Source organism: Coturnix japonica, chromosome Z, assembly GCF_054131305.1.
Source record: "Coturnix japonica strain WE chromosome Z, WE-NBRP24, whole genome shotgun sequence".
NCBI lineage: Eukaryota > Metazoa > Chordata > Aves > Galliformes > Phasianidae > Coturnix > Coturnix japonica.
In genome coordinates, this window is record NC_140702.1 from 40,193,891 (window position 1) to 40,210,071 (window position 16,181).

The 16,181-nt window shown below is 41.5% G+C and overlaps 1 protein-coding gene across 2 annotated transcripts in view; it reads right to left on the minus strand.

The window, feature by feature from the left end:
* Nucleotides 1–8,869: 8,869 nt before the first annotated feature.
* The window catches only part of GDA (guanine deaminase), a 31,432-nt gene continuing 24,120 nt past the window's right edge, over nucleotides 8,870–16,181 (minus strand). For both annotated transcript variants that reach the window (XM_015849128.3, XM_032441247.2), the window contains exon 14: nucleotides 8,870–15,491. In XM_015849128.3, the coding sequence (XP_015704614.2) occupies nucleotides 15,421–15,491 (71 nt within the window). In that variant the 3' untranslated portion in view covers nucleotides 8,870–15,420. The remainder of the gene's footprint in view (nucleotides 15,492–16,181) is intronic.

Consider the following 16,181-nt stretch of genomic DNA (forward strand, 5'->3'; position numbering starts at 1 on the left):
GGGGCTACAACAGCTGACTTTCCCTGGTGGAAAACTCATGCTTTTACTGGATTAGGTTTTGGTCTTTATGCTTCCCCGTTGAGGTCTATGTCCATATACAGCAAGGTACATGCTGCTATCACTCTGGCAGCAGAAGGCCTTCTCATCGGGCTTCCTAAGCCAAGGGAGAAAGGATACAACCTGCCCCCTACTGGCACTGCACCCAGGAGTGAAGTGGAACAGCACATGGGCTTCCCCAAGCCCCACAGCCATGGCACTGCATGCACAGCTCCTGCCTGTTGGTAGGCACCACTCGCTTGTGATTTATTAGCCTGTGCCATCAGCCACTGTTTGAATTCATTTATAGCAGTCATTAATCCACAGAACACTTCAAAGAATATTTTTACTTTGTCATATTTCCACAGAATTAGTAGCTCAAGTCTGTTTTTCCTCTTAGAAACACACAGCATTAACTCTTCTGACAGAGACAAATTAGGGAGTGGGTTACTTCAGCAAAGGTTTGACTTTGCAAAGAACTTCCCTGCATTCACAGGCTGTGATAAAGCAGTCTTTCAAAGGAAAAATAATGTAGATTTTTGGCACTGTGCTTGTGATGCATGCCAGTGAGGAAATGATGGGGCAAAAGGCAGAAGGTCTTTACCATCCCTTCTCCCACTCCTTACTGCTTGCCCCTCTGTCCACCACCATAAAGTAACATCTCATTTCTTTCCATATGGACTGCTAAGCCAGTTCCCAGCACCTAAATTATATCCTCCGTTACCATGAAAGACAAGACATCATGATGAACACCAGTGCTAAGCAAATGTGCACTTCACCCTGCTGTGCAGAGTCCTGAGGAGCAGATTGGTCACAACAAGTGGCACCAAACCATGCAGGCACCCCACGCACTTTTGGGCTCAGCATGCATTTCCAGCTCCAGCAGCCTAAATCTCTCAGCAGTGCAGCCAACGTAGCACATGCTCTTTGCACCAGGCAACCCCACAGCGCTAGTGCTTGAGAAAGAAGTGGAAGGCAGCAGTAGCCTTGGAGAGCAACAGCTGCGCATTGCCTGCAGGTAATAGCATCTCTAAGCTGTGCACCTTCCTGTGAGATTGCAAAGACACTCCTGAACAGCGGCAGCCCGCGGTAGCTCTTCCTTTCCCTTCCCCTTTCCTTCCCCTTCCTTTATTCCTTCCCTTTCTCTCCTTCTTTCCCGTCCTTTCCCCTTCCCCCTCACCTCTCGCCCCGCCTCCCGCCGGCTGTCAACCCCAGCACCCCGCTGCTGGCGGCGCAGAGCTGTCTCGCCCTCTGCCGGGCGGCGGCGGCTGTATTGCATCTCGCTCCGTTCGCGTCCACCGTCAGGTTCTGTCTTGCGCTTGGAAGGGGAGGGACTTCTCACTGTTTATTCTGAAAGAAATTCTGAAATTAAAATTTCATCCGTTTGCTAATTTTTATTCAAGTTCATGACAGATTTATTCAGCAGATCTATGCCCGGATCGTGTGGGAAAACAATCTGAAACCTCACATGACTCTGAAGAAGGACTTATTGCTGACCTTATAAAGCTACAGACTTTGTACCAGAGCTAATGGAAGAAGTTTATATATTTTTTTTTTCAAACTCTAAAAATCTCTGTTAACATACATTTAAAGTAGGAAATAAGCATTATCCATGTGCCCTTACAAGCTGTATCTTATATATTTTGTAGGAAAGAAACACAAGATGTCAGTAATGTCTAAACTTTCTATTACACCTTAGATTATGACTTAAACAGGAAATGGTTTAAATCCACCTGAAGATCCACCTGACAGGACTGAAAAATAAAGAACAAGAGGGTTGTAAACAGTGGGAAGGTTCAATGGGAAATTCAAAGCCTGTACATTTCTGTAATTGCCCTACTCATTTGTGTTTGGAAAGAGACAGAAAAGCAGCCAACAACAACAACAACAACAACAAAAGTCTATTCGTGCTAAATATCTCTTGAGGGAAATTTAATAAACTTCAACAGTTTGACTTATGCTATGTAACTTCATTACCAGCATGATAGTTGTATGAATCTGAATACGAAAGCAAAACACCGTTTCCTCTATGAACTAATCCTGAAGTAAGAGCAGGCACAGCCATGTCTTTTAGGAGAAGAAATTATCTTTTTAAACATTTTTGGCATTAGTTAATTTCAGATTTACTGGAACATCTGGTGTAATTAGCATATGAGGTGCAGGGTCTGTGAGTCTTGCAGGATTTGGTCAGAACATCCTTGTTTGCCTGTATGTAGTAAGTAAACAGTCTAGGAAACAACACTGGCTTCTTTTCTCTTCATGGGGCGATGATATATTCTGGGCTCTGATATGGTTGGAAATATATTCCCATTACTATTCCTTTTCTTTCCATTTTTGTTATGATTTTACTCCAGTTTTTCATAATGTTCTGCCAGTAATTTCTCACTTATTAAGATCATGAAGAATGTGCTGGTTAGGATAATGTCAGGGAAAAACAAACATATCTTTAAGTTAGAAAATAATGTAAGTTGATATATAACAATAAACTAATGACAGAATTGATCCAAGGGATGAGCTTTATGCCTCAGCACTTATGCTATCTTAAAATTTTGTAACAGAAATGTATTTCACAGTCTGCTTCAAGTCAATATTAGCTATGCTGACATTAGCAAGAAATACTTTGCTATATCAGCAGCTCCATAAGGCAGAGCAGATATTGCTGGGGAGCTGACTTCTGCATTATGCATTTTGAGCATTTTGTTATTGACTAGCTTTGGTCCAGCCCTGTGGATTGAATGTCCACTGAGTATAAGAGGTGCATTTCTTACATAGCATCATAGGATGACTTGGGTTGGAAGGGACTCTAAAAATCACCCATTTCCACCCCCTGCCATGGACAAGGTTGCTTCCCACTAGACAGGGATGCCCAAAGCCTTATCCAACCCCAGGGATGGGGCATCCACAGCAATGGATCCACAGCAATCTTCTCCAGTGCTTAACAGCCTTTAGAGTAAATTTTTTCTTTTTAATATCTAATCTCAGCCTATCCTCTCGTAGTGTCAAACCATAACCTTTTGTCCTAACACTACCTGTTTATGTAAGAAGTTGGTCTCCATCTTGCTTATAAGATCCCCTCAAATACTGGAAGTCCACAATGAGATCTCCCTGGAGCCTTCTCCCAGCTGCACAAGCTCATCTACCTCAGCCTTTGATTATAGGAGAGGTGCTCTAGCTCTCTGATTATTTTTGTGACCCTCTGCTGGACCTAAAGTAGCTCCACATCCTACCTGTGTTGGAGGCCCCAGGCCTGAATACAGTACTCCAGTTGGAGCCTTAAAAGGGCAGAGCAGAAAGGGACAATCACCTCCGTCTCTCTGCTGGCCACTGCTCTTCTGATTACAGTTGGCCTTCCAGGCTGCAAACACACACTGCTGGCTCATGTCCAACTTTAAATGACCTCTAACTCATTTTCTGCAGGGCTGCTCTCAATGTGTGCTTTTCTGAGTCTGCACATATATGGGATTGCCCCAGCCCAAGTGCAGCACCTTGCACTTAGCCTTGTCAAACCTCATTATGTTTGTGTCAAGCCTGTTCAGGTCACTTTGGATGGCATCCATTCTTCCTGTATTACCTACTGCTCCAAAAATCTTGGTATCATCTTCAGACTTGTGAGAATGTTCTTAATCTCACTGTTTATGCCACTGATAAAGACACTGAACATCACCAGTCCCAAGACAGATCCCTGAGGGACACTTTAAAGTTCTGTAAAGTGAAAAATGTCCAAAACTATTTCAGTGTCTCGACCACTGGTCCCTGCTAAGTGAAAAATGAGCAGAATTTTTTTCCTTAGTTTGTGATCAGAACAGGGAACCACAAATGTTTGCTGAAAAGGATGTGGAGTACATTTGAGAATGAGCTGACCTGACCTCCTGTGCAAATTGGTTGAAGTTCCCGTGTTGCAAGAGATGCCTGTGTGACCAACATGATAAGGGAGAGGCTCTCTACAGCTAAAAGTGATGAACCTCCCCTTAATGTTCTCTCTCTTCTTCTCTGTCTCTTTCAAGTTATATCAGAATATAACATAAGGCATATCATCACTGCTTATTTACCAGTAAGGTATGAATATACAAATATATACATACTCCATGTCTCATACAAAGTATTGTGGTGGGATACTAATAAACATTTAACTGTTTGGCTGGCATTGTTTCACCCTAACTTGGCCCAATGGAATTTCTTAAGCTCAGCAGCCATGATCTCTTGGCTGGCACAAGAACAGAAGATGAAACATGGAAAAGGGAAAGCCATGATATGTGCAGTATTGGGAGCCACTTTATTGGCAGCCCAACAGGAAAAAAGCACACAGTGAAACAAGCAGAGAAAGAAGACTCAGTGAAGGACTTGCCAGAACAAATAGCAAATGAAATAAAGAGTCTTTCTGAGTAGCTTGCTGATGTGCAGATAATTAACCAGAGGCTACATATTGCTCTTGGTGGAGTTTTTGGACTAAAAAAAAAAAACAAAAAAAACTGAGAGTGAGTGGATGACGTCCACTTCCAAAGTGGAGTAAAAAACATAGACATTGATTCTGTCTGGGAGAGTGAGGCAAAATCCTCACGCCCTCTAATGGAACTGGAGTATTTAAGGGAAATATATCCCTTGGGGATATAAGAGGCTACCATGCAGCCTCCAGTTAAAACTGAGACTGTGGGTGCAGATCAGGGAGGACCACAGCAACTTAGTACTGTGCCTTACTCCCTCAGTTATTTGAGTAAATGTCAGGAGGAATTCTCTGCGTGGCCCCAGGAAACAGAAACTGAGTTTGTTTGGAGAGTATTTCTTAGCAGGGGATATTGTATCCTGATGAGAGAAGACAAAGCTAGAAGAGTACTGGGAACTGGGAGATTTCCCAACCACTAATGATAATAGGAAGCCCTGATCTCTGATTCAAAGAGCAGAATATTGAGCACGTGGCCTTGACCTGGTGGAAAGAGGGGGTCCATTTACAATTAAGACATCTACTGCTGGTCATATTGACCACCACCCTCTGTCTGCGGCCTTTCAACCAATTGCTTATCCATCTAGTTGTCCACCCATCAAATCTACTTCCCTCCAATTTGGAGATGAGGATGTGGTGGGGGACCATGTCAAAGGCCTTGCTCAGGTCCAGGTAAATGACATCGGTCGCCTTCCCTTCATCCACCAACGCCGTCACTCCATCATAGAAGGCCACAAGATTAGTTAAGCATGACCTTCCCCTGGTGAAGCTGTGCTGGCTGTCTCGGATCACATGCTCATTCTTTATGTAATTGAGCATGTTGTCCAGGAGGATCTGTTTCATAATCTTCCCAGGCACGGAGGTGAGACTCACTGGCCTGTAGTTCCCCGGGTCCTCCCTGCTCCCCTTCTTGTATATGGGATTGACATGACCCTTCCTCCAATCATCCGGGACCTCACCTGACAGCCACGACTTCTCAAATATGATGGAGAGAGGCTCGGCAACCACCTCAGCCAGCTCCTTCAGGACCCTGGGATGCACACCATCTGGCCCCATAGACTTGTACTCATTCAGTCTAAGGACACACTCTCGGACTTGCTCTACCTTTACAGTGGGGAAGGATTTACCTCCTTGGTCCCCACATAGAGGTATGGGGGTGCAGGGCTTAGGGACGTGAAAAAGACTAGAATCCTGGCCACCAGTGAAGACCGAGTTCTTCAACTCATTCAGCACCTCAGCTTTCTCTTCATCTGTTGAAGCCATTTCTCCTTTTAAATTTACCAAAGTAGGTACGCCCGTTTTGGCCTGTCTCTTCTGGCCAATGTACCTGTAGAAGGTTTTCTTATTGTTTTTCACGTCCCTCGCCAAGTTCAGTTCTGCCTGCACCTTGGCTTTCCTGATCCCACATCTGCAAATCTGGACGGCATCTCTGTATTCTTCCCAGGTGACACAGCCTTGTTTCCAGAGCTTGTACACCCCTTTCTTCTCCCTCAGTTCTCTCAGCAGGTCCTTGCTGAGCCATGCCGGTTTTCTACCTCACCTGCTCACTTTCTTATTCAGGGGAATGGAAACCTCTTGTGCTGCCAGGAGGGCATCCTTGAAGAGCAGCCAGCTCTCCTCAGCGTCCTTGTCTTTGAGGGCAATGCATCAGGAGATCTTGGCCAGCAATCCATTGAGTAGCTTGAAGTCTGCTCTCTAAAGTTCAGTGTCCTGGTCCCGCTCTTTGCCAGGACCACATCGCTTGAGGTCACAAATTCAACCAGGGCATGGTCGCTGGAGCCCAGGCAGCCTCCAGCCTTGACGCCTTTGATGATCTTCTCAGCGTTGGTGAGCAGCAGGTCCAGCAACGCTTGACCTCTGGTCGGTCTGTCCAATACCTGAACCAGAAAGCTATCATCAATGGATTCCAAGAGCCTTCTGGAGCTCTTGCAGCTCTCCGTGTGGTTTTTCCAACAAATGTCCGGATGGTTGAAGTCCCCCACCAGGACAAGAGCACGTGAGCCAGACGCCTCACGCATCTGGAGCAAGAAAGCCTCGTCAACAGCCTCCCCTTGATCAGGTGGCCTGTAGTATACCCCTAATACCAGGTGACCTTTATTAGTCCCATCTCTAATCCTAACCCACAGGCTCTCAACCTGTTCCTGACTCTTTCTCATAGGGAGCTCCTCACAGTTTATCCAATTGTAAAGGACTGAAATGGTTTTCTTTTATTGTCTCAAAACTCGCTTCATGAAGCTTGCCTCCCTCCTACAAATTGGAGTGAGACACCAATCTCTGACATAGAGAGCAACGCCCCCACCCTTCCTACCTCGCCTATCTCTCCTAAAGAGACTATAGCTGTCAATGGCAGTATCCCAATTGTGGGAGTCATCCCACCATGTTTCTGTGATAGCAACAATGTCATAACTTTCAGAGTGCATCACAGTTTCCTGTTACTCAGGCTGCGTGCATTAGTATAAAGGCACTTCAGCCGGGCTGTCCGTCTCGCCACCTTTATAAGGGATCGAGGATCCACTAGAACAGCAGCATCCCCAGCATCACCCTGCCCTACTCCCTTCCTTTGCACTCAGCCATCATTGCCCACGGAGTTGGGCAATTGCCCATCCCTCGAATGACTCGTTCATCCCCAGTAGCCCTTATTTTGCCCCCTTCCCCCTTCATTCCTAGTTTAAAGACCTGTCAATGAGTCCCGCTAATTCTTCAGCTAATACCCTCTTACCCCTCAGGGACAGGCTGCTTGCATCAGCAGCCATCATGCCAGGTGCAGTGTAGATTGTCCCATGGTCAAAAAAGCCAAAATTCTTGTGTCTGCACCAGCTCTTAAGCCATCTATTTCAGAGTTGGGTTTTTTGGATCCTCCCTGTACCTTTCCCTGACACCACAGGCATAGAAGAAAAGACCACCTGCACCCTGGCTCCTTCAAGTATTCGCCCCATTCCCCTGAAGTCTTTCTTGATAGACCTCAGGCTTTCCTTGTCAACTTCCTCGCCGCCAGCCTGAATTATTAAAAGTGGGTAAATTATTAAAAGTGGGTAAAGTGGGTAAAAGTTGGTTGTTTACCAACTTGTCCTCCAAAAGGAAAGGAAAAGTACGGAAATAACAATCAGTGACCCTACATATTGATACAGGGGATAACATACTCCCTTTAGTCAGGGAAGAGGTGGTCTGTGAGTGCCTAGGCAACACTAATGTTCATAAATCCATGGGACCCAATGGGGTGCAACCATGGGTGCTGAGGGAGCTGGCAGAGGTGATTGCTGAACTGCTCTCTGTCATTTTTGAGAGGTCTTGGAGAATGGGAGATGTGCCTGAAGACTGGAGGACAGCCAGTTCCATCTATCTCATTCTTCTTCAGTACCAGGATAGCCATGGGAGCAGACATGAAAATTACACTGGTAATGTGTTCATGATTATTCAATGACCATTTCTTTAAGCTTGCAAATTCTGTGTTTACAAATATACACTGCATCTCCATCTATTCACTGAAGTGAAACAGGTAATTGCAGCCTGAGAGTTACTGACAAATACCCAAATCTCTCACATTTCCAAGTGGGTGTACATGTGCTGTGCTCACATCTGGAGTTTATACTGCTTTAAATAGATGTGTCAGATAAAATCACAACAGAGTATTCTAACAAAAAATTGCTATTGTTCAAACTGAAAAGTTAAGTACCAGAATTCCTATGCTGAAAGCCCAAATGGGCCCTTCTATTAAGAACATTAATGTGGATAGCAGTTTCATTTTGCCCTTCCTCTTTAGTTGCCTGACTTTTGCTGGTAAGTTGGTTAAGAAAATACAGATCAACTTTATTCCTTTTGCACAATGTTGCATTTGTTGATAACAACTTGCACATAATTTTCAAAACTATAGCATACAATTCCTCAGTGTGTAATTAGTGGTTTTCCTATGGGAAATCTTGTTTTAAGGAAATATGCTGCTCCTAGTGTGTTTCAGAGCTACTTCTATTTTAGACTACTTCTATTGCCTTAGCCTTGAAAAGTAGGAAAGTGAGGAAAAATACATGAAAGGAGATGTGAGCTTGTGCTTGCTGCCAAGCACAAGAAGAACGTATTTCAGGATAGTCTGCTTGTACACAAAATAATAAAAATGTTGCAGAAGCACTTGCTTTGATTTAACAATCCAGATAGTCTGGTAATAAAACTACAATAAATGTTTAAAGAGTTCTGAGTCTGGAAAAAGCCCCTTAAAATTATGTCACAATATGAAACAGAGTTTACAAACCACTACAGTGGGTGTGCCTGAGTTCCTCGGGGAGCAGGTACACACTGTGCTTCTTTTACACCTTGCCATGTATTACTGTCTTCATTGTAAATTTTCACCTTGCCACCCTCACTTTCTGTTCTCCAAAGTCAAACACAGAAACAGATGAAAGCTGGTGTAAACACAAGGCCACTTTATTTTGTTTCAACAGTACATCAATTCCCATTTAGCATGATCAAAAACAAGCAGAACAAAGGAAATCACGTATACCATTTTTTCCAAATACATTGCTCTTTCTTGAAATTACACATGAGCAGAACAGGTAGGAGGAATTCAACAGCCTAACTCCAGATAGACATTTTTCAGAAAAGAACCAACCAGAACCTACAAACAGGTGACAAGCTGACAAAACCAAGGACCAGAATCAGAAAAGCTCACTCCACTGAGACGTCATTTCTCCTCTGGGGAAAGAAGGCTCTTATTGAAGCAATGGTTGACAGTATCCCTGCTGCTGTCTTTAACAGATAACAAGAACATGTAACCACTTTTTAAAACCTCCTTCAGCAAAAGCTTTTAAGGGACACACAGCTCAGCTCAAAAGCCAGAGATCAGCCAGACACAGAAATAAAAAGCTTAGTTAACAGAAATATTGGTCCCTTCTAGTGAAGGCTCAGTTTTTTATTTGAAGGCGCCTAAGGTCTTGTGGCTAATCAAGGCTTTCAGCAGCTCAAGTGCAGACCAAGGTAAAATATATTTCTGTTTATGTCAGCTGCTCACAGTTTACATTCTGGTCTTGGCTGTGTTTGTTACCAGCTGACTCAAATCATTAAGCCAAAACACTGAGCCCACAAGCTGCATAATACTTTTCTGATGGGGCAGATCTTTTAAGTGTTAGGTGGGTGGCTATGAGACTGCTTTTCAAGCACAACTGTATTCATTCACCCTAGCTATTTTCCAACTAGAATGAAGTCCGTGAGAAACCACAAACCAAATAAACAAGTCTAAGTCTTGAGCAGAAAGAAAGGATGACTCTAGGCACAACTGTTGTGTTTATGTCTGCACAAATCACTGCCTCTGCAGAAGTCACAGAGGATCTCATGGCTTGCAGCACCCCACTCCTGCTTAGGACACTTTCCAAGAAAAAAAGTTTTTCTTGAAATTTCCTGGAAAATAGCCTCCAAAGCCACTGCTCAGCCTTTCGAGGAAAACTAACTGTTTTATTAACCTTACACAACAGATTGTTGCTGATGCCCTTTTGGTCTCCCAAGAGCTGCTTTTCTTGCTGTTGTTTATGTTGTAAATAGAGCCCAGCAGATGCCATTTGCTGGCTTTTCTGTTGAAATAAGTGGGAGTTGTTTTACACATATTAACAGGGCTCAAAAATAAGCTTTAGGACAAAGTTCCTAGTACATGTGAGATCACTCTTAAGCAGTGAACTGACATTTCAAGCTGATTGTGCAATTTAAAATGTGCTGCACTCTCTGTGCGTTCTGAACTTCAAAACAGTTTGATAACTGAATCAGCTTACTTGCAGGGACTCTGGTTATGCCAGAGGCTTGCATTCCTGTGTTGTTGAACTCTGTCATAGTTGCACCATGAGGCATGTGACAGGGGATGTTGCATGAGGCAGTACAGGTGCTCCCCCTAAGGTCAACTTTACTATCTGACCTGCTGAATGCCAGGACGTCTTCATGTTTCATTGGATAAAACATAATATTATATTAGGTTTCTTTTGGAGTTGTTGCAATTAGCTTTAGTTTAAATCTTGAAGTAGAGTTTGAGAGAGAGGAAAAGCATCACAATTAGCCATGGTAACTTAAGCATATAAATAGCTGCTTCCCTCTGGAAATTTGTTCTGTCCCTGGGCCTTAATGACTTTCTGAAGAAATCAAGTCTGTGATTTAACAGAACTGTGCCTGAAATTTTTTTTCTTTCCTTAGCATTACCCACCTAAAACTTCATTAGCTTGTCATTGTGTCTGCATGACTTTCTCTGATCTAGCTTCTTTCTGCTTTGCATTATTTTGCATTCTGCTGCCTTTTCAAGTTATATTTTTTCACAGTCCCTTCTCAAATTTCCCATGTCCCTTGAGTTTTCCTGAATTCCTTCCACTTGTGCACCATCTCCTTAGAGATGAGTTGCTCAGTGCTAAGCACAGGACTGCACATAATGCAAGAGTACATATTTATACCAATCCAGTATAATTTTAAAAGCTGCCCAACTTATCTGTTACAGGTTGTTTATGGAAATGTTGAAAAAAAAAATTTTACGATTTCTCTGAGTACTTTTGCTAATGTAATTTCATATTAAAACGAGCTATTCTCTGAAAGAATCTAAATATTTTGTTTTTCAAAGCATTCATACTCTTCTTCAATGCATAATCAGAAAAAGTTATAGTCTTTGCTCAGTGGACTTGAAGATACATAGCAAGACTAATTAACTTTTACTAATCTGCACTGCATAATCATAATTAGATTAAAAAATTATTTTTCTGTAAATATTTTTAAAGTGTAACATTGCTATTCATGTCAGATTTTACAAAACCATTATAGTTGTTTCACTCATGAGTGCATAATTAGGTACAGACTTATAAAAGGGGTCGTTTTAACATTTCTTTTAGAAATGAATTCCACTTACAATAATGAAAATGCTCAGCACAAAGAACAAATATAGTTTTTTCCCCCATAAAGCTTTCTGATTGCATAAAAGCACAGAATAAATATAAACACCAGGCCAAGCCAACATTTTAAAGTGCAGAACTCCACTTGCCACACATGAATAATTCAAATAACGCTGCATAATGCATAAGCGATACTTACTCGCATTTCATTAATAATCAAAACCTAAAGTGACACAATGAGATCAACATATAAAAGTAATTCAAATACACTCCATTTATAATAAATAAGTGCTCATCCGAACATAGAACACATTAAGCATACTGTCCCAACAAGCAAGCTTTCCACAAATTACCCTTATTTTTCTCTGTCTGAATGGTGGGCTGACACTGAACACAAAGAGACATCAAAAATAAAGATCTCATCCACAATCTGTCAAGAGAACTAATGGGGACTGACATCTGGAAACAGCTGCATGTACATTTTTCCAGAGGCTCTATCTTATGTCAGTAGCACAATGTCAGTTTATGCTGACTGAAAATTATCCTGATGTTTTCTTCTTCTTAGTCATGCCCCCATAGTGTATGGTTGCCTTATTTTTATTGTTTTTTTTTATTATTTTTTTAAAATTATTATTATTATTATTATTATGAAAGAAGGAGGAGAAAAGAAGTTGCTTTGTCTTCTATGCCAGCGAATATGGAGGGGGAATACTGTCCATTAGCTTTTTTTTTTTTTGAGACAGTTGTAGCGTTTACACACCAATAACTGAACACTGCTTCTGCTTGCAGTGTGGTTTTGGCATACAACAAAATTTTCTCTTGGAGGAAGCTACACTGGAGGTGCAGTCACACACCAAATACAGCCTCTAACAGAGATGGTAAGAGTCTGCACCAATGACCTGGCTTGCTTCAAACCACATATGTAGTGGAGTACAAGGAATCAGACCATATGTAGGCATTGGTGCAGAGCTACAAGTCTCAGCAGTTACTGCTTTCACCTACTGATATTCTCCAACTGCACAAAGCATCTTGGCAATCTGCACATTGCCAAAGAATCCTGAGGGCTAATAAATACTTCACAGCAGGATCCTTCCCCAAAATGGCTTCAGAGAAGTCTGAGTACTACATCCTCTGTATCTCCTTAAAGGAGTCTCTTTCTATGTGTAAGCTACCTTCTATGGAAAGGTCTGGGTCTACCTCTAAGGAGCTTTTCCCTGGCTTTACAGTATTTTTACATCATTCAATTCTATTTAGATGCTACTTTTGAAGACACCTTCCAGTGTGTTTCTTACACGGCTGTATCAGTTCTTCCACTGGCTCCCTCTAACCAAATTCAGGCTTGTCACCAGCAATGTACAGTGCTGCAGAAAGCCCATGACACTACTACTTGTGGGCAGTGTTCCTCCCCCTGCTGAGATTCTGGAACATTGATTCTCTGTTTCTAAGTCTGGGTAGTCAGAAAAGCAGTAATCAAGAATCTGAATTCCTGCCTTGTCCTGGAATTTAGCAAGAGCCAAACTCTTATGAGATGCCAATATTCAAAGCCAGAAGTTATTCCCAGCAGATATTCTAGAGAGCCCCTTTGTAATTGGGCCACCAGCAGTCAGTGGTGAGATTGTTAAAGTTTTTTTTCTGTACTCCTAGTTTGCAAATAATCATCCCCTCCCTCTCTCCATATATTTGAAACAAACACTGAATCACATTCTTAACACTACCACAAAATAGTACTAAAGTCAAGCACAGCTTAGACTATCACTAAAATAAAAGTGCTGATATAATTCATAGCTCTGGAAGCAAAGTACTACACCATGAACATACATAGTACACAAGGCTGCGTCATCTTTCTCTATCCCAGAATACATTCCTGCAGGAAAGTCAAAGCTGCAAACCATGCAACTCCTTAAGAATAGTTTCAGACAGTAGCTGAAGGATTAAAACATGTCTCTCACAGTTCTTTGGTTTTGGAATGTGAAATTTGGTCAATTAAATTCATGTCAAAATTCATGAGGAAAAACGCTCCCTGAATCAGGAATCTGAGTTAAAGAACTGCAGGCTGTATTTGCAAAGAAAGTCTGCTACTATGTAGGTTACAGGGATATGTGAAAAACAAAACTTTTATGACACCCTGATGGAATATGAAATCTTAATCTTTAAATCTCTAATCCTAAAGCCTTAGCAATGGTTGAACATAATGGAAACAAAGAGTGTAACTCGGCAAACATATGGCACAGAGCAGTGCCATCTGAAATTACCTGAGCTAGCTCTAAATGAGCAAGCAGTGCAGCTGCTTTAGGGTGGCATATGCAAGCCAAAATACCATGCTGTGCAGTAGGGCTACTCCGTGACAGCAAAACAACAACAACAACAAACAATAAATAAAAAACACAAACACTGAAAAAGATTCCAGGTTCTTTGCCTAGTCTAGGTTATGTTTCCACTATACTATCTCATGTAGTCATAACCTGCACAGTGTGTAAGCTCTGACAAAGCTTTAAGTCAGAGCAAGTTGTTAGTGATGTCAGACCAAACGTTCCCTTATACAGACAGAAATTTAGATGTTCATGCAGTTACCTCTCTTGTTCTAGAAGCACAGGGAAGTGCTGTGCCTTTATATCATCAGACAGATAGATAAAGGTATGAAATAAAGCACATCAAAATCAAAGGTGTTTGAAGCAGGCCTTAAAACCATACTCAAGAAGTATGTATAGCAGGTAGTGCAATATTGTCTCCACTAACACTAACATTAAAGCTTATATCCTTTGCACTGCAAAACAACCAAAACAAAATAAAACAACAAAAAAACACAACCATAATAAAGAAACAAGAAGTATCCCCATTCTCAAACTAATCTTGCAATTTAAAAAAGCTGTAATAACAAGTAGGAAAATAGACTTTTTAAGAACACAGACTACCAAAATTAAAAGGGCACATTTTTTACCTAGCATTGTACAGGGCTGTAGTTACTGTTCCAGTGCTAAAAGGAAAAAGCACATTAAAGCTGAATTGCTTCTTTCATTAAGGAATTACACCTCAAGTGAAAGGCGGTAACAGCCAGAGACAGTCTGTTTCTGGCGGGTTTTGTTTTAAACCTACCCAATTCTGCTACAGAAAGGAGAAGGGAAACCGTTATCACTCATAGTCTAAACAGTCAGGAGGAAATGAATTTGGTAAGGTTCTACAACAGGCTGAACCAGAGGAAGCACTCCCACTAGTCCAAAAGAATCCATTCATTTTCTGCCACAGAGAAGCCCACTCAGGCATCTCCAGACTTGCCTTTGGGTTATCACAAGTTTCATTCAGTGGTTGCCTAGCTGAAGCAGATTTAGTCAAATGGATATAGAAGCAGTGGAAGATTGAGCAGACTGCTTCCAGATGCCAGAGCAACATTTAGGAAAATGCTGCTTCAGCTTATAGCATCACAGAACTGTGCAGTCTTCCTTTACTTGCAGCTCTTGGACCAGTTGTGTATTTTTTACTTTCTTCTTCCACCAGTTCTCTTCTATCTGACTACTATGACAAACCTGAGCTAGATGATAATCAGAACTCTTAGTTACGTATAGATAGACACTTCTTATGTTCTAAAAGAAGTCAGTATTTTAAAATTAACCACATGGATAAACAAAAATGAAAAACACTATCAAATGCCCCCAAATGCCACTAATTTTTCCATACTTGGTGATAATATAAAGGAAATTACATTCTTCTGTGACATTCATTATTTGCAAGAACAATTTACTTGCACTGGCCATTTTTTCAACTAAAATACCATACAGGCAGTGAGAGCTTCCTTGCTCTTCTTAATACTTTCTATGGTATAACTGAAAGGAACACCAATTATTTATTGAAGTAAGAATCTTACCAAACTCCTTGTCCATGCACATGTTATTTTTTTTTTACAGACAAATTTAGAAGTTTGTTTTCTCTTAGAACTGTGACAATGTTGGTCACACAATTCCTGAAAGGTCTAACAGAATTTTTCAAATTTGCAAGATTTGAAACAGAAATGAGGTGTCATTCCAAAATGATCAGGCACTGTTTTAAACAAATATTTTCCAAATCAGATACAGAGTAATCAGCAGAACATTTTGCAAAAGGGGAATGGATTTATACTGAACTTGAAAAAGGAACCACTTGCTTCCCAGCCACGTACACTTCAGAAATATTCCGGTCATCACCTGAAATAACAGAAGAGAGATTTGCACATAAATCTCTGCACTGATTTAAGTAACTGAAATGTTACAATCCTCAGAATTAGTTTTGGAATATACAATTTTCAGTAACCTAAATTCATTTCTTAAAACTGAGAAAGTGTATTTCCCTGAGTATTTAACCATAAATACAACAAAGATCAATGGACTACCATCATTTATCTTAAGAAATAAACGCAGCATTCAGCTGCTGCAGTTGAGTCGCGTATTTTGTATCTATTTATGTTTTGCCAGTGGAGATGATCAGCACAAAGTTTACAGACAAGTTACAGAAATGCCTTTATCTTAAGTTTAAAGCACTGAGATAAGTGAAATGATACGGCAAGAATAATACAGAACAAGACAATACACCTAACCATTACTGCATGAGGATAGCAACAGTGATTAAGAAAGATACATCCCCAACTGCCCTAATACTTTACCATCATCCGGATCTGCAGTCACTAGGGAGCCCTGGTTGCAGCGAGGATGTGGAGAGCCTTTCCCAGAAACTGGGAGGTCCTACACAGTGTGTCTATGCATAGGTGAGGTCTCCAACTTTGCTACAAGAGGGCCCATTTTTATGTAGTTGAATAAACAAGTTTACATGAGGATTAGGCAGAAACATCTGGTTTCATTCACCCTCTGGATTCTACCTCAAGCCTGGTCAGAGCTCAA